At 45.0% G+C, this 18,931-nt stretch overlaps 1 protein-coding gene and 1 long non-coding RNA gene across 8 annotated transcripts in view; one reads left to right on the top strand and one right to left on the bottom strand.

Moving 5' to 3' along the window:
• Positions 1–1,223: 1,223 nt before the first annotated feature.
• On the bottom strand, positions 1,224–8,108 carry LOC100990930 (uncharacterized). The gene is made up of 3 exons (XR_004665058.3): positions 7,982–8,108; positions 6,944–7,211; positions 1,224–5,872 (listed from the first exon to the last, which is right to left on the bottom strand). It is a non-coding gene; the product is annotated as an uncharacterized LOC100990930 (long non-coding RNA).
• Positions 8,109–8,115: 7 nt separating this feature from the next.
• The window catches only part of CD44 (CD44 molecule (IN blood group)), a 159,429-nt gene continuing 148,613 nt past the window's right edge, over positions 8,116–18,931 (top strand). For 5 of the 7 annotated variants that reach the window (XM_063608397.1, XM_024930780.4, XM_063608398.1 and 2 more), the window contains exon 1: positions 8,154–8,618. In XM_063608397.1, coding sequence (XP_063464467.1) covers positions 8,552–8,618 — 67 coding nt within the window. In that variant the 5' untranslated portion in view covers positions 8,154–8,551. Of the gene's footprint in view, positions 8,619–18,931 lie in introns of all 7 variants that reach the window. The other 2 variants (XM_008955848.4, XM_008955850.4) reach the window with 2 other exon arrangements.

Consider the following 18,931-nt stretch of genomic DNA (forward strand, 5'->3'; position numbering starts at 1 on the left):
CCAGTCATCTTGCACTTAGGTGGGATCATGTGACTAACTCTAGCTAATGGGCTGGGAAAAGAAGTGACATCTATTATTTCTGAGACAAAGCATTTAATCACTGGCATGAGGCCTTCTACTATTCTTTTTCCCTGCTGCAGCAATTGTGTTACAAGACAGAGGTAGCACAAGATCAGTGAGCAACTGCATGGAAGACAGTTGTTTTAGAGAGTTTCCTGAACCCACAGCCAACTTAGCATGGCAAGAAGTCACCTGGGTGATTGTGTGAAACCAATGAGACTTTGGTTATGTTGTTACTGCAGCACAACTCAGAGTACTTTGACAAATACAATTTAATCTTCCATCATGATCAGAGATGTCAAATATTAATCATCAGTGTTACCACTGCCTCATGCTACAGACATGATGTATATTATTAATCCATCAGTGGACTTTTATCCATTGAACTGTAAAGCCTCAGAATCTTTCTCATCACAGTGAACTAAGCAGTCATTATTAATTGATTAGAGGTGAAAATTAGGGGAAACCCACTAAAGTCATTCCATTCCACTCGGCATAAAATCCAAACTTCTTACTGGGGCCTGCAAGGGTGCACAAGAGCTGGCTTTACCTTCCTCTTCAATCTCATTTCCTACTACTTGCTTTCTCATTCACTCTGCTCCATCCACATTAACCTTTTTGGTTCCTCAAACACACTAAGAATACTCCAATCTCAAAGCCTTTACATTTGCTTTGCACTTTTTTTTTTCGTGTAAATTTGCCTGAAATGTTACCTCTTCACCCAGACCTTCCTAGTCTACCTTATTAAAATTGCCTGCACCCTCCACCCACTTCCTCGATGATAATAAAATGCCAGTCTGTCTTTTTGTGCTGTTGTATTCTTGGAATTTAGAGTAGTGCCTGGAATATAGAGGTGCATACAAAATAGTTCTTAAACTAATGAAGGCAACTGATCTGCCAACTCTGATCTAGATCATAGTCTCTGAAGAGAGAGGGCAGGTCCTACTCATCTGTGGCTTGTCCTCTGTGGTGAATCCATGTAGTGCATACAGAAGGTGTCCATTAAATTCCCATTGGATGATTAAAAGACTTTTGTTTTCCATTGCTTCATCATGGAGTCACATCTGTGTCTTTTGCCTTCTTTCACCTTCATAAGCTCTCTCAAGACGTCTCTTCCTTTCTCTCTCCCTAGCCCGCCCTCCCCACATCCTCTCCCATTAAAGTTCAGTTCAACAAGTCTCTTTCTCACCCACGCCATGCCTTCTACAGCAGCATTCTTCTGTGGCTGGGAAACAGTAGCCAGCAATAAAATGCGTTTTGGCCTGGCCTCACATCCATGTTCTGTACCTATTCCTTTTCTACAGGATTTGATGCTAAGCCCAGTCAGGACTTGGCAGGAGCCTTATGCCTGTACATGAGAGCCCAGAATTTCTACCCTTTGGGTGTTTTAAAGAGAAGCAGCTGTTACCATCTGCCAGATGAAAGGCTTTGCCCTTTGAAAATAGACTGTGAGGCATGTTCAGGCAGACAGGGGCTCTCTGGAGAAGATCTGGGAGGATGGGACTCAGAAGACCTGCCACTCATTTGGATTGCCATACAACTGTAGGCAAAGTATCAGAGATGTCTAGTTTCTATCACAACGAAGGAGAGAGAACTGTATTCTTTGGGTAGAATGGGATGATGTGGGGAGGGATTATAGGTGAGGCCAACTGGTGAAAAGAGCACAGACCTCAGAATCAGAAGACCTAAGATTTAGAGTCAAAGTCCTGAATTCAAGACCCAATGGTAGGGGCATCCGCCATCCACTTGAACTGCTGTTTACTCTGTTGTAAAATGGTGTGATGCTCTCCTATATTCATCAAGTCTTTTTGGTTGCAACACAAACCAGCTTATGCTAATGTAAACAGAATAAAAGGAATTTATTGGAAGGATCTGACTGCATTCTTGCCATTGGCTTCTGTGAGGCACAAGTGTGTCAAGAATGGACTAGGACAAGAAACCCGAAAAGTGTTAGAACTCTAGAAGTATTTCCTGCATTTCTGTGAGCTTCTGGTTTATTCTTATTTCCCCTGCTTCTCTGTCCTCATGGAGGTGTATTGCTGCCCCACAGCTTCCAAGTTTGTGTCTTAAACCTTCAGCCATGCTCTAATCCCAAATGTCAGGAACAAAGACTCTGACTGATCGGGATTGCTTTAGGTGTCTACTACAGGGTCGAATCAGTCCTGGGCATGGGAAGTAGGGGTCACATAGTACAACTGTGGCTGCCAGAAGCTGCTTTTCACAATCTGGATGAAATATTCAGAGAAGGAACTATAACTTGTGGGTTGGGCCACAAATCCAAAAAGGGTCTTGTGAGTATTATCGTCACTGAATAAACTCTCAGGTGCTGTAAAGAGAAAATGGTGTTATTTCTAGTCAGAATATACAACCATCTCACAATGATACTCTAAGGAATCAAGGCATAGTCCTATGCAAATCTAAAATTGTCCATTGAATAGCCAAGGTCCGAGTCTACACATTTAAAGTTGTCTTATTCTAGGATTCTAATTTTTCAGAGGGCTGTGAGAGTCAACATTCTCCATTCTCTACCTTAGCAATACCCTTTTCACCTCCTCCACTCCAACAAAAGCTTCCAAAGGAAATCTTCCTTCTTAAAAGAAACTGATTTCCATGATTCAGAATAAAATTTAGTAAAGACTAATGAATTAGGACTCCATTAATTTAGCATTTTTGCTACATCAAGAATCAAAAAGGGATTAAACTTTTCTATCCCCATACCTCTTAAAGCCAGGAAAGATTTGCTAAGTGAAATAAAAATGTGGCTTTGGACAAGTTTTGTAACCTTTCTAAGACTTTGTTTCCTTATCTGTAAAATAGAAATTAACTTTTCATAGGATTGTTGTGACAATTAAATGACATTAGGCTTCACATGTAGAAAGTACTGGCTATTAGCTATGATGTTGAAGATAATGTTGGTTGTAGTGATGGTAGTAATAACTCTAGTGGTGATGGTGGATAATGGTAGTGGTGGTGGTGATGATGGTGGTGATGATAGTGGCAGTGGTGATGGTGGAGGTGGGAGTGGTGATGATGGCAATAGTGGCAGTGAAGGAGTGGTGATGATTAATTATGACAGAACCAAGAATGTATAAATTGTTCTCAGCACATAGTAGTCACATAGTAAATGAGTGCAGCGAACAAGCAATTTTTAGATAATTACAAGGCTCTTAGTTACCATTTACATACCAACCATGGATATGTCCAAAACAAATCATGCTTAAATGTTCATCAAAACAGATTCCTAAAGCCTTCCAATAGATGTTTAACCACTTTGTATGAAATGGAGAGAAGAGGAATAAATATGAATTTTAGTTACTACATGAACATAAAATAAATATAATTAAAAATAAATATAATTACATTCCCTTAAATAATAGTGCATAAAATATAGACTGTTTTGCTCGTCTTCCTTCCAATTAGCTTGCTACATAAAGCCACATACCATTAATTCAAATTTCATTGTCAAAAATTCACATTTCTAAATTTATTATCATCCAAGTCTAGGAATTGTCCTATCTGCATACTATTTTAACCTCCAAAGGTCTGTGTAAAACCCATTTTGTGGCTAACATGGATCTATCTAAAAAATCCAGTTGCATCTCTCCCCTTGGCACTTCCAGGGTGCCACAGCCACACCAATTTCTTTATTTACCATAATTTGAAAGCCTTATTAATCCTAAAGGCTCAGCTCTATAATCACACTTGGTTAGCTTGAGACTAATCCTTAGAGGTTATTTATTTTTCATGAAGATTGCTTCCCAGCTACTGGTTTATTTAGACTTTACTAATGATTATTTTGCAAGAGCTTTTTTCACCACTGTTCATTTATATGTGTAGAATTCACACTGTGAATATGAAGTAAGGATTAATTTTTTTAAGAGTTAAGGTTTAACTGGAATGTTACTTTTTCTTTACTGTGCCAGATCATTCCTTTTCTGGGAAGCAGTCCCGTGAAATAATTAAATGTTGTCCCTTTAAAAGAGTCTGTGATCTGCTGCATTTGTAATCCTTGAATTCCATGATTCAGCCCAAGATCTCCCAGCTTTGCATTTCACACTCCTGCTCACATTTTGTTTAGATTTGGCTTTTCTTTGCACGAGAGGAACAGGATTTATTACTACCAGTCAGAAGCCATCAGGCCCCAATATTCCAGCAAAGAACCCTAGTCTGCCAGAGTGAGTAATGCTCTGTCTGCACTCAAGTCTCCCTGAACCAGTCACCCCAAATAGGATGTCACTGCTTGCATTTATTTAGAAACTGTCAAGTTGTCTATGTGTTTCCTCCCACCAGTTCATGTGATTCCTGAAACACCCCTATGCGCTTTGATGGGAGGGAAAAAAAATAACAGTCCCTCATACATTTATGTAATGCTTATTTATGGAGCACAGTGTATATGTTAGGGACTGAGAGCTGAGTATGTGCTGGCGCCCCAGAAGGACATGTCCCTGTTCTCAGGTAGCTTAGAGGTCATTGAGTCCCACCATGAGGCAGGCACACCAGGAAATGGTCTTGATGTCTTCTTTCACTGACTACTCATAATAAACTATGGGAAAGGTCTGATTACCCTTGTTTTGTGGCTGGGATTACCGAAACTCCCAGAGGTTAAGTCATCCTCTGATAAGGGGGAAAGCCAATGCTCAGACCTGGACTTTCTCGGTCCAAGGCTGCTGATTGAATTCTGGATTCTTCCCAAATAGTGTGATCTCGTGTCAACTCAAATCAATTCAAGTTTCCTTTCCAGTTTCCCACATCCCATGGTTTGGCTTAGAAAGAAAGATGGTGCAACACACAATAGATATCAAGCATCTAAGAGTTTGGGAAGGGTTTGTGTGACCAGTGGGGTGGGCAGGGTGTCTTTGGAATGGAAAGTGGATGAGAGGGGAGCTCAAAGAGGTGATCCAGGAATTCCCAAAGGTGGACTTTGACTCAGTAAGTCACCAGGTCTGTTATTTGAAATGAGTCATTTGTGGTATGGGGGCAAATGACCTCAGTCCCTCACCAAACTATCGGGAAGCAAGCAAACAAAATAATCCCCGCTTCTGGGGAGAATAATCCTAATTACAGCCCCTAGAATTTGCATGCCCTTCTACAGTTTGCAAAGCACTTTCACACCTATATTTTCCTTGGTGGAATTGTTTACTGCACTAATGGAGAAGGGACCAGGACTTGATATGGCCTAGTTTGTTGGTTTTTACATATTTTTTAAGAGTAATCATCTGTCAAAATGTAATTTCATGCAATAGTCTGGTATATAAAACTGATGCAGGTGGAACTTCTGTGGTTGGGATGGGGCCTGGGGAGGGAGAGGCACAGCTTACTCCTCAGCTTTTACTCTGACCACTAGGTCTGCTTCTGAGGGATCTCTAAGGAACCTCCAGGTTCCATGAAACACAGTAAGACAGACATTGTTCCTAGTGACTCCCCACGTCGCTTCACTTTCTTGCTCCAAGAAAAGGAAGCTGAAATCCCTGGAGGTTGCATGAGGTGAACAAAGCTGCTCCTTGTCCTGTATTCTTGTGCATGGAACCTACCAGGGCTGGTTTCCTCACATGAGTAGGGACTGAAGCCTTATCTGGGAGCCAGTTTGCCCCCAGTTGTTTCAAGAAATAAAGTGTCCTCTTGGTCACAGACAGCAGCAGTAACAACTTTTTCCTGCGGACTGGCGGCGTTTTCCAAGCACCTACTCTTCAGGTGGGAGTTACGGGTCACTGTCTTCATTCCAGATGGGCAGCTCTTTGAGTCATGGCATGCCGGCTTCTGAGTGGCTGAGGACTAGATCCAGACAAGGATTTTTCAGTTCCAAACACTCTTCCTGAAAATGCAAGAGGAGTAGTCTTTAGTCAAACAGGATCTCCACAACTGAAAAATTTATACTGGACTAGACAATGGTAGTGGTTTCACAATATTGTTAAAGTACTACACGCCACTGATATAAACACTTTCAAATGGGTGAAATGGTAAATTTTATGTTACGCATATTTTAACATAACAATGATAATAATTTTAACTAAGTACGTTGCCTGCTTATTTCCTACAGGGTCAAGTTCAAACTCCCTGGCATAGCTTACACCTTGTAGTCCCCACACCTGTAACCTCATGTCTGCTATCTTCCCCCAGCCCCTTCATCTGATCTATGCTCAGATCAGCTCACATTGCTCTCCATTCTCTGGACAAGCCATGTGCTTTCACTTTTCTATGCTCAAACACAATTTTGCTTTTAGTAATGATAGCAAACACTTATTTAAAGTGCTTACTGCATGCATATGTAGACATAAATCTAGTGCTTAATACTTGCAGGGCTTTTGAGTCATTTAATCCTCACCAATTCTATGAAGTAATAGAATTGTAATAGTAATAATAGATACTATTATTAAGCCCATTTTATACTTAAGCAAATTGAGCTAATTGCCTTAGGCAAGGTCACACAACTAAGAAGCAGCCAAAATAGGGTTTGGATCTAGGTGTTCTAGCTCCTGAATCCATGCTGTTCATCACTACACAGTACTGCCTGTGGATGACTTACTTGTCCCTGTAGTTTCATCTGAAGAATTCCTCCTCCTCTTCCTTTGAGGCCTGCCTCAAATATCACTTCCCCTGTGAAGACTGCCTGGTGTTCTCCAGGAGAGAGTGTGACTCCCTTCTCTAGGAATGGTAGCACCTTGAACACACACATTTTGCAGCATATTTCACCTTGCATGGTAATGGCCTGCTTGTGAGTTTTATTCCCTACCAGAGGGTGAGGGCCCTGAAGATAGCGCCAGGTCTTATTTACCTCGATACCACACAACACTCATTACATGTTTGACGAATGAATGCATAGGTGGATGGCTGGGTGCATTTCTCTCAATTTTTCAATTTCTTGAAATAAATAACAAAATCTTACCTTCCCTCAGAAGTTCTGGCATGGTTCCTTTCGTCTTGCCACAGCCACTGATAATCACTTTCATTTTCTGTGTAACTCACCAGGCAAGAAGTCCATGCAGATTTACTTTTAGTAGTTCACATGAAAAATAAATACTGTGTTTGATTTCCAAACATTAAACCATAGTATATTATAGATAGATATAGAGTTATCATTCAAAGTATGATATTTCAATCTCAAAAGGCTTCCCCTGAAGAATATTACAAACTCTTCCTCTCTTTAAGACCTGCTGGGTAGGAAAGATGGGAGAAAATGAATTAATGTTTACACAGAAAGGAGGATAATGGGGGCAAAAATAACAGATGAATGTATGGGTGGATGAGAGAATGGATAAAATGATAGGTGGATATGTTGATCTTGGACAGATGGGAAATGAGTGGATATATCAATAAACAGATATGTGGGTGGATGGGTGGAGAAGAGGATGGTGGATGGTTGTGGTTTTATGAAGAGATGTGAAAAAGGAAGTGTGGAATGATGGATGAGAAGTTGTAGGGGACGATGAATAGAAGAATAGCTGGTTGAATAAATTAAAAGGTGTGTGGTTGGATGAATGAATGAGTGGGATGATAGATGGACCTAAGTGGTTAGTGGATGGACAGGAGGATGGATGGATGTGAGAGCCCCAGAAGGACATAAGGAAAGATGGGTGGATAGATGGAGGGGCGGATGGAAGGATATTTAGGAGGATGAATGAGCATGTGTGTGGAGAGAGGTGCCCACCCACACTGGCTTGAACACATGGGTTAGCTGAGCCAAATGCCAGCCCTATGACAGGCCATCAGTAGCTTTCCCTGAGCTGTTCTGCCAAGAAGCTAAAATTCATTCAAGCCATGTGGACTTGTTATTGAGGGGAAAAAGAATGAGCTCTCCCTCTTTCCACTTGGAAGATTCACCAACTCCCCACCCCTCACTCCCCACTGTGGGCACGGAGGCACTGCACCACCCAGGGCAAGACCTCGCCCTCTCTCCAGCTCCTCTCCCAGGATATCCAACTACCTGTGAAACCCAAAGATCTTTCTCCAGCCGGATTCAAAGAGAAATTTAGCGGGAAAGGAGAGGCCAAAGGCTGAACCCAATGGTGCAAGGTTTTATGGTTCGGTCATCCTCTGTCCTGACGCCGCGGGGCCAGCGGAAGAAGAAAGCCAGTGCGTCTCGGGGCGCAGGGGCCAGTGGGGCTCGGAGGCACAGGCACCCCGCGACACTCCAGGTTCCCCGACCCACGCCCCTGGCAGCCCCGATTATTTACAGCCTCAGCAGAGCACGGGGCGGGGGCAGAGGGGCCCGCCCAGGAGGGCTGCTACTTCTTAAAACCTCTGCGGGCTGCTTAGTCACAGCCCCCCTCGCTTGGGTGTGTCCTTCGCTCGCTCCCTCCCTCCGTCTTAGGTCACTGTTTTCAACCTCGAATAAAAACTGCAGCCAACTTCCGAGGCAGCCTCATTGCCCAGCGGACCCCAGCCTCTGCCAGGTTCGGTCCGCCATCCTCGTCCCGTCCTCCGCCGGCCCCTGCCCCGCGCCCAGGGATCCTCCAGCTCCTTTCGCCCGCGCCCTCCGTTCGCTCCGGACACCATGGACAAGTTTTGGTGGCACGCAGCCTGGGGACTCTGCCTCGTGCCGCTGAGCCTGGCGCAGATCGGTGAGTGCCCGCCGCAGCCTGGGCAGCAAGATGGGTGCGGGGTGCTCAGCGCGGACCCGGCGGCAGCCCCTCCGGCTGAGTCGGCCCTGGGGGACTGGAGTCAAGTGAGCTGTCTGCGAAGTGCACTGGGCTCCGGAAAGCAGGGCTGGGATTTGCGCTAAACCGTTGGAGAATGTGTCTGTGGAAGCACCACTTGGTTGAAAGAAAAAGAGAAAGAGAAGAAAGTTTGTTGGGCAGGCTGCCGGCGCGCAGTTTTGGGCGAGGTCGCTAGAGCTGGAGCACATGGCAGAAAGTAACCGTTCTCCTGGATGCGCACAGTCGTTGTCTGGACTAACAGGCTCCTGTGCCCAAGGGCTCGCCAAGCCCCACCGGGCTGTGTCTAGGCAGGGCAGAGCTGGGCGGGGCAGAGACTGGGGCTGGAACAGGGCGAGTGGCTGTTATCAAGGTGGTCACAGAAGGGATCACAATTCCAAGTGTGAGACTAGCTGGCAATGGGTTTTCCAGAAAGGGGTCCTGGGTTCTCCCAGCTCCCCACTGAGCCTTGTTCCAAAGCTTACAGTCCGCAGTGTCACTGCCACCTTAGCGCTGTGGAAGCTTGAACCAGCTCTGCGGTGAGGTCTTGGGTCTCCATGAGATTCCAGCCTGGGATAGGGAGCATGAATATGAGAGGCAACCACTGGACCAGCTGCTTGGTCCTTGCCACCTCCTGCTTCTGCCAATCAGTGTGGGGAAATCTCAACAGTAAGGTGGCTCATATTCCCTGCCTGGCAGCCTCAGAGCAGAGAGAAGAGCCTTGATACCAGGGCAACATCAGGGACCCTGGAGCTAGGGCTCCAATATCTCATGCAAACAGGGTCAGTGCTTTGTGGTGGCTATGGAGGGGAGGGGCTGCGTGTAAGGTATATTCTAGCACGGCTCAACTCCAAGCATTCTCTTTCTTTGTCTATGTATGTACAGATAATTACATGGCCTATTTGCTTATCGCTGGCCAAAATTAATCTTTCTTTTAAGAAGTGCCAGCTGGGTCATTAAGACAGCTCAGCCTGCATGCAGTAAATTCTACTCAGCAAATATTTATTAACCCAGTTCCACGGGGGTACTGAGAAATTGAAACACACAGTCTCACCCAGGTAGTTTAGATTGAGTACCCAGTATAAAGTATCTTGAATTACTTTCTGCTTTCTCTATCTTCCTACTTTCTGCAGTAGGAAGAAAGTGACCCTAGGTGGAGGCTAGGCAGGATGAGTTCTCTGTGCATATGCATCTCCCTTTCTGTGTGAGTGAGAGGTCATTGCTAGGTGGGGATTTGGGGATCTAGGATTTATACTACTGAAGCTGAAATAATAATAATAATGATAGCAACAACACAGCCTGTCATGGTGGCCCGTGCCTGTAATCCTAGGACTTTGGGAGGCTGAGGCAGCAAATTACCCAAGGTCAGGAGTTTGAGACCAGCCTTGGCCAACATGGTGAAACCCCATCTTTACAAAAAATACAAAAATTAGCAGGGTGTGGTGGTGCACACCTGTAGTCCCAGCTGCTTGGGACGCTGAGGCAGGAGAATTGCTTGAACCCAGGAGTTGAAGGTTGCAGTGAGCCAAGATTATGCCATTGCACTCCAGCCTGGGTGACAAAGCGTGATTCTGTTAAAAAAAAAAAAAAAAAAAATGAATACAGCGCTAGCTACCATTTACTGTATATTTTCACTGTGCCAGGCATTATGTTAAATCTTTTCCATGTGTTATCTCATTCTACCCTCACAATGGCCTAGTAAGAAGCTTCCTGTTATCAGGCCTGTTTGACAGGAGGAAAACTGATGTTTAGAGAGGTTAAGTGACTTGCTGGCATTCACATAGCCAGGAGCAGTGCTGGATGGAAACCCAGCTCCACTGAGCTCCAAAGCCTAGGCTTAGAATATGTTAGACTGTATAAGATGGACAAACTTGGAAGGATTTCAGGGAGGGAAGGATTTTGGTGGACTCTAGGCCTTAGGGAAAGTTCCAAAAGGGACTGGAGCTCAAATAAGCCCTTGAAAAGTGGAAACATTCAGGATGGGAGAGAAGAGTCAAGCTGGAGATCAGGGAGAGCCCTGGGCCTGGCCTGAGAGAAGAGGGCCCTGGTGGTTTCCCTATAGTCTCTAGGGAAGTTTATTTGTATGTTACCTACCAGTGCCATCTTCTGCTTTGTCTTTGGGCATTCTGACTCCTGACTCCTTCCAACCTGTCTCCCCGATTCCTTCTAAAAGGCCCCACTTCCAAATATTTGGCACTGTCCTAACCCTTGAGGTTCTCCCAGAGACCTGCAGGCTCCCTCCTGCCCCGAGTTTCCACAGCCCCTTTGCGCAGCATCATTTAGAGGAAGTACAATGAAGTGCCAGTAGCAATAACTGCCCCGGCCCTCGCTTTCATGTGCTTGTAAAGTTGTTTGGCAGGAACTGAGACTTGGAAAGGAGACATGACTTTGTCAGAGGGCTTGGGGCTGGGCATGGGGTGGGTGGCGGCGGGGAGAAGGAGGAAAGGGGAAGGAAAGGAGCTCTTGTTGCCCCATTCTGGGGAGTGGTGGACTCTGGACAACCATGAGGAAACTTTGGAAAGGAGCAAGGCTTTGAGGAGGAGGAGTCCAGTCTTTGTATGGGAAAGCAAAAAGTGGAGAAATGGCCAAATGTAGTTAAGTGATATTGGACCCAGAAACTCTGAGTTGGGGAACAGATATCTTGAATTAGGGGTCTTGTGCAGGAGGAAGAAAGTGGCCCTTGGTGGAGGCCAGGGGGGATGAGTCCTTCATGCACATGCATCTCCTTGTCTCTGTGGGTGAGGGGATCTTTTTTTTAAATTATTATTATACTTTAAGTTTTAGGGTTCAACCATTGTGGAAGTCAGTGTGGCGATTCCTCAGGGATCTAGAACTAGAAATACCATTTGACCTAGCCATCCCATTACTGGGTATATACCCAAAGGACTATAAATCATGCTGCTATAAAGACACATGCACATGTATGTTTATTGTGGCATTATTCACAATAGCAAAGACTTGGAACCAACCCAAATGTCCAACAATGATAGACTGGGTGAGGGGATCTTTGCTTGGGAATTGCATGCCTGGTGTTGAGAAAGAGGAGAGCGTCTGAGAGCCCTGGGGCTTGGGGCTGGCACACACCTTTCTGCTCCCTTCTCTCTAATTGAGCATTAGAGACTCCACCCCTTGCTGGGAGTTAGAACTTTAGCTGTGTTTTCCCATGTGAAGAAGCAAAGAGGCAAAGCTTCATCTGTGTTGGGGCTAGCATCAACTAATTCAGGTATTCCCCATTTACACATTGGACATCTACTTGCTGCAAAGGCATGGTGACAAGTCCATGTGTGGGAGGCTGGCAGCCAGCAGGAAAATGTTCCATTTGTTTTTTCCCAAATTTCCCCACAAAGGAGGGGATGCTGGACAGCATGAAATTCTTAGTTCATGACAGATTCCCTTCCATTCATTCAGGAACTATTTCCTGACTCACTGTCATAGACTCAGAGATGGGAACTCTAAGGATCATTTAGAAAACCTGAAAGAGAGGGACTAGTGACTTCCCCTCTCTACGACTTGTTAAGATATTAGGGCAGGGCATTTTCTCTGGTGTGTCTCTATCATGAGGACTGTGGGAGCCTCAACCCCACCCCCTGCAGTGGGTGGGGAGGGTGTGGTCTACTGGGGTAACAACATTTGTTTCATGCCTTAAATACTACCTTACAGACTCATTACAGTTTTATATATTACTCTACAATATACCCAATTTGAGTTTAATACAATAATAATGATATATATTTTTGACCATATAGCAATGTTGGTGTTCGAGAATGATTCTCTGTATTGTCCTGGGGCTTCTAGCACCTCCTGGAACATCACTAGATGGTTAGGAGCACCAAAGTTTTAAAAACCTGATGCTCTGCTATGGTACCATATGGTCCTGTGTAAAGCAGGGTCCTAAGTCCTGAGTCTCTAGGATATAGAGTCAGTGAGCACTGACTCTATACTAGAAGTGAAGCCGGGGGTAGCACAGGATATCTTATCTAAGCCTCCCAACAGCCCTATACACCTAACACTCTCTTAACTCCACTTTCTAGATAAAGAGATCAAGACTTGTGGAGATGGCATGACTTGCCCCAGGATCCAGTGGTGGAGTTGGGATTTCCGCATTATCTAACATCCTCCCATGTTAGACTCCAATGCTTATGCTCCTTCAATTCATTATGTGTCTGGAGGACTTTGGAAACTATACGTGGCTCTCCCACACTACCTGTCCCCTGTGGCCAGCAGAAGTGAACTCTTGCATGGGTGGCTTCTCTCTCCATCCCCGGCAGGCTGTGGACTCTTGGCTGCCCTGCCCTGGCCTGTCTCTCCCCAGGTTTGGCCACAGATATCAGAGATGCCAACCAAGTTATTTGTAACTAAAATAAATCACATCCCTTATCACAGTCCAGCTGCCCTCCCAGATATGCTCTCATTTACAAGCTTGGAATAAAGAGAGAGGTGGTTGCTTGTCTACGGGACAAGTTAGGGCAATGCCCTCTGCCTGAATATTAGGAAAGCAGCATTACAGGAGCTCTCACTCTGACCAGGCAAGCATTTCACATGCACTGACCCAGAGACCCACTCCTCACATGCTCATTAGTAGGTTGTGCGACCCTGGGTAGGAGGCTGACATGGGTCTTGAACTGAAACCCAGTGTGTGGCTCTAGGTGACATGTGGCCACCCAAGTGAGGTTTCGGATCCACCTGCAGTGTCAGATGCTTCAAGGCTGCGGTCCCCTGATGGAGAGGAGGTGGTTGGAGATCACCTGGGCCTCCCCAGCACTGCCTCCTGGCTGGGGCTGGGGCTGGGGCTGGGGATAAGAGAGTAACTGCAATTATGTTTCCCCAGCACCTTCGCTTTAGGTCACTCCACCGAAGAGCCTGAAAGGGAAGTGGTTCTTGCAAAAGAATGAGCTGAAGCAGGTGGCAGATGCTACCAGGCACCATGTAGTTTTCAAAGGGGATCTTTTTCTGCCTCAGAGAGAAATTCTGGGGTTTGCACAGCAAGAAACCGATGACTCAATTTCCTTTGTGTCCCTGCTTTAATGGGAAGGTTGTAGGCGTTCTTTAGAATGGCAGGGTAGGTTGATACCTTCTACCTTAAATTTGAATCCCACTTTTCACTCACTTAGCAGGTGGAATTTTTTTTAAGTGTACCCCCCACAGCTGCCCAACTGGGTTTGCGAGGCAAGCCCAACTTGCCAGAGTAAACTGGAAGGGGTGCTTTCTAAAGTTTGTGATCCTGGAGTCTGGCCAGGCATGGATACAGTCATTGTGCGTTCCAGATTTCTGGGAGAGTCAGGATCTCAAATATGCAAACACTCTACCAATTGACGTCTAGTGTATATTTTGACTAAATGTTTATATATTTTTCCACAAATAAATACATGACTTAATGTAATTGAAAGTCAAACACTTTTTAAAAATGCTTTTTGCATAAAGAAATTCACATATTTACAACTCCTTAACAAGGATGGTGTCAATTAAATTAATGTTTGATTCAGGACATGTGTACTTTGGAGGTAAGTATTTCATATTCCTCCCCTCTCCATTGCTCAATTGCCCCACTGGGTGATGTACCAAGATAAGCCACATGTTTGATTCTTGTTTGCTGGATGTGGACATACGCACATTGCTGGTGTGCCTATAAGTACATGCCTGAAGGATCTATGTGTGTGGTGGGAATTGGTGATGCCAAAGAATGCTAAAGACTTTCATGCCCCTTAAAGGGGAAAATAACCACAACAAAACAAATTCCAATGTATCTTCTCCTGTCTGTCTTCTGCAGCACTGGGGGAGTCCCCTGATAACAGGGATCACGTCACATTCATTTTTGTGGGCTCAGATCCCAGTAGTATTGACCCATAACTGTTGAACTGCAATGAATGTCTAGAATATAAAAGTCATGATATCTATATATATGGAAGCATGCTGTCAGTATGGGCTAAGGTGCAAATACATTTATGTGTAAGTGAGAACCGTGGTGATGGCTGTGTTGCTCAGGACAGGGCTGAGGAGGGCGCTTGGCTGGCTGACTGCCCACCACAGGCCTCATGTTTGGTCTACCCCAAACAGTGAGCTCACCCATCTGTTTGTTTGTGGCTTTGGTGGCTGCCTGCTGTGACCGCTGGGGACATCTGGCTAAAGACAGGGTTACTAGATAGTTGGGCTGAGAAGGGAGTGGGAGCCAGTGAGATGAGGACACCAACCCCAAATTTAAGCCTCAAAACAAAAACACTCCCCAGCAGCAGCCACCTTGGGGTTCTAGTTATTTTGGAGATACTGATACGAGGTTGAGATCCTTGGGTGAGAAGCCCACACTCCTCCAACCCCCATGCCTGCTTCTGGAAGGTGGTGGCAGAGGAGAGAAGTAGAAGTACTATATGGGAGATGCAGGAGATTCTTGCCTTCTCTGTCGGTCTCTTTGGGCAATTATCAAGCTGTCGTCTGACCAGATACTATCATAGCTTCTTCAGGGGCAAATCCGTAGGGAATCCTGACATCCGACGGGGAGCCACTTTGGCAATGGCAAACGGTGTCTCCTCTCCACAGAGCTTGTGATGTCAGAAATTACCCATAACTGGGGCAGGTTTTGTCTTCCCAAAGATTGTCTGCCCAGCTAGACCTGAGAGACAGGGAGACAAACACAGAATGAGGGGGTGGGTCTTGTGGGGGTGGGGAACGATGGAAACTCACAGAGCCAGATCTCCCCGAGTTTGAGGTGCACTGGCTGCCTGGGTGTGTCCTCCTGAGGCAAGTGTCCCTGCTAAGTGCAAGTGTGGGCAGACAGATCTCAGGTGGGTGGGGAGCGACTGAGTCACCAAGGAGGTGATTTGCAAAACTCAGGTCCCAGAAACTTTCAGGTCTTCAGCTTTTAAAAGTAAAGATTAATTGCAAAACTCCGGGGTTGAGGGAAGAGATTATTCACATAGACCAGTCATTTTGAGCATCTGCTGTTGTGGCATTGCAAGTCTCCTTTGCAGTGCCTGAAAGTTCATTTGTTTTTGAGAGCTCTTACGCTTTTTCTGTTTGCATCTTTGCACAAGTTCTAAGTTTCTGAGAACCCTCACCACTATTAGTAATAATAGCAAACACTTACAGAGGGTTGACCATGTACCAGCGCCATTCTAATTGTTTCCTATATACTGCCTTGTTTAATCCAAACACTGACTTCATGAAGGTGGTGCTGTTATTATCTGTCTTTTACATATGAGGAAACTGAGGCACAGAGAATTTAAGTAGCTTGCCCAAGGCCATGCAGCTGATAAGTGATGGCGCTGGGATTCAAACTCACATCTGGCTACAGAGTTCATGCTGTTTGTCACTATGTTAGAGTGCTTCTCTTGGTATATTAAGATATCGAGGCACCCTAGAAATCCAGACGATTGTACCTGGAAGTACTGTAGTTGTTTTCAAAAACTTCATTTGGGAATCTAGTTGTGGGTGAGGTCATAACATCCACTGAGCTTTTAAACATGATGTCAGAGGAAGGGGTTAGAATTGCAAAAATGAAGGAGGAGGAAGTTGTAATGGAAACTTCTTCCAATGCATATTCTGAGTTGACTCATTCATTCCGATCTCTCAATAGAAGCTCTACTCTCTTCTATGTGATGGAAAGTTGAGGATAGGGTAGGGCTGAGAGGGATGTGAATTGAGTTGTTTGTTCATTAGGATAGGATAGGGCTGAAAGGGATGTGAATTGAGTTGTTTGTTCATTATCACTTCATTATTTGTCACCTGGATGAAAGGTGAAGGTGGCTGATTAGTGTTTCTCCATCAGCTAGAACTTTGACTGGGAAATGAGCCAATCAAATAGCAGCAAAATATTTGCCCTCACCTTACAGGCCCTTGGTTCCAGGGTCTTCTCTCCACAGACTAGAATGGATGAGGGAGGGAGAGAAACTCTGAGAAAAGAGGCTGTCAAGAGTAGGGCTGTACATATCCAGGGTACAAGGAATTTGGCAAAAGCTGGAAGTGTACTATAGCCCTTCTCTCCAGCCCTAGCCTAAACCAGATGACCAGGCTTCTATTTGGCCCAGCGTGTGACCATCCCATCAGAGAGCAAGAGAGTTTCCTCTGGGTACCCCTCACTGAGAAAAAAGCCACCCAGGAAGGGAGGAGGCAAGGCCCCCTGGGAACATCTGGCTCAGTCCACAGGAAGGGATGCAGGCTTTTTCCTGGGAATGAGGACTCATCCCATATTCCAGCCCCCTTCCCCCAACTTTTTTTTTTTTCAATTTTAGTGCATCTCTTTACACTGAAACAGGTCTGCAGTGACTTCTAGGAGGACCCACACACCAGTCGTGGAACTAGGCAGCATCTTTTTCCACTTCCTTTCCAAGATAGTAGCACGATAACAGTAAAGCCCCTTTGCAAATGTTCACTATTATGCACATTAAGATGCCAGGGAGAGGGCCGGGAAAGGTGGCTCACACCTGTAATCCCAGCACTTTGGGAGGCCGAGGCAGGCGGATGACCTGAGGTTGGGAGTTCGAGACCAGCCTGACCAACATGGAGAAACCCCGTCTCTACTAATAATACAAAAAAATTAGCTGGGCATGGTGGTGCATGCCTGTAATCTCAGCTACTTGGGAGGCTGAGGCAGGAGAATCGCTTGAACCTGGGAGGCAGAGGTTGCAGTGAGCCAAGATCACGCCATTGCACTCCAGCCTGGGCAACAAGAGCAAAACTCGGTCTCAAAAAAAAAAAAAAAAGGTGCCAGGGAGAAATGAACAATTCCATGCAGCCAACACCTGGTCTCCTGCGTTTGGCTTAGAAGGGCATTTCTGCCCAAGCCCCCAGCTCTAGTCTTTGCACACTTTAAATGAGTAGCTACTACATGCCAATCACAGATGTTGCCTCTGCTTAGTATCCAGTCAAAAAACCAGAATCTAACAGAGCTAACTAAGCACCATCTTGCAGGAAACCAGCTGACGTCAGCTCCGCAGCCACCAGTGAGTTACTGGGCCCACATCTGCCTGCAAGAGGGGGAGGGGAATTCAGGTAACCCACAAGAGGGGATAAAAGTTCGGGGAAGAAATCTCCTGTCAAGGAGTTTGTTTTTGCAGTGGATCCTCTGCAGTGAGACTAGTTGTCTTTACAATATCATTAGAGGTCAGGTACATTCCTGTAGACTCCCTTAAGTGACTTGCTTTCTCCTATTGTTCCCCCTGAAAATTCATAAAAACCTCACAAACACATCTCCATTTAAAAAGAGAAAGTTTAAAGGATGCCATGTAATGGTTATCTCTTTTCTTTTGCCAGTGAGCATAAAAGCTCCTTAGGGAAAAGCCCAAACCCTCTACACATTTTCATATTCATGATAGCCCTGAGCGGTCAGCACAGTTCCCCAATTATAGTGGGTGCTCAATAAACACTTGGATGGCTTACTGAATTAATAATGTTTCTAGACTTGGCTAGCAAAGCCATCTCTGTTACTTATCTTTTGTGATTTTTATAGGTTCTGTCTAATTCTTTTTCTTCATTTTTTTTCTTTCTGGTCTATACAAATCTTCTTTCATTTTTCTCTATTGCTACTTGTAGCGATCCTCAACCCGCCTCCTCCCTTGAAATTTCTGTTCTCTGCACTCTCTTCAGTCTAAAGAGATCTTTCTTGAGGTTTGAAATGTTACACAAGGCAGGGGAAGTTTAGAGCTAATTGTATTTTGTCCAGTAGAACGGGGATCTGGATTTCCTATAGGTCTGGCTGCCTCTTTGTCTACACCTTTATTTCCAAATCTGGCCTCATGTATAAAAAGACCCCAAACTTTAAAATCATGTTCTCAACAATACTCAGAGCAAAATTGTTGGCTTTTTGGTCACCATGCTAGAGGAATAAAAGGGCAGTTGTTTCTTTCGGTCAATGGTTTGAAAACCTCCCAGACTAAAAATCACCTCCAGATAATCAGATGCTTGGTGTGGTGTAATGAAGATGAGGAGGTCTGGCTTTGATAAGAGTCATTTAGAAGGTATAAAGGCAGTGCAACAAGACAGGAGGACCCATACACCAGTTGATTCCCCTCTTGCCACTTAACAGCAGTGTGAGCTTGGGCAGTTGCACTTGTTAAATGTCTGGAACAATACTTAGCACGTAATTTCTAAAGCTTAATGTTTAGTTCACAGAAGGTATCCCAAGAATAGAAATGATTATTATATTTTAGCTTCTCTCTATTACTGATTCACTATGTGCTGCTAAGCAAAGTATTTCACCCCTATTTACTTCTATTTTTCCATGTGTAAAATGCGAGGGTTGGATTCTAGTT

Source organism: Pan paniscus, chromosome 9 (genome assembly GCF_029289425.2).
Source record: "Pan paniscus chromosome 9, NHGRI_mPanPan1-v2.0_pri, whole genome shotgun sequence".
NCBI lineage: Eukaryota > Metazoa > Chordata > Mammalia > Primates > Hominidae > Pan > Pan paniscus.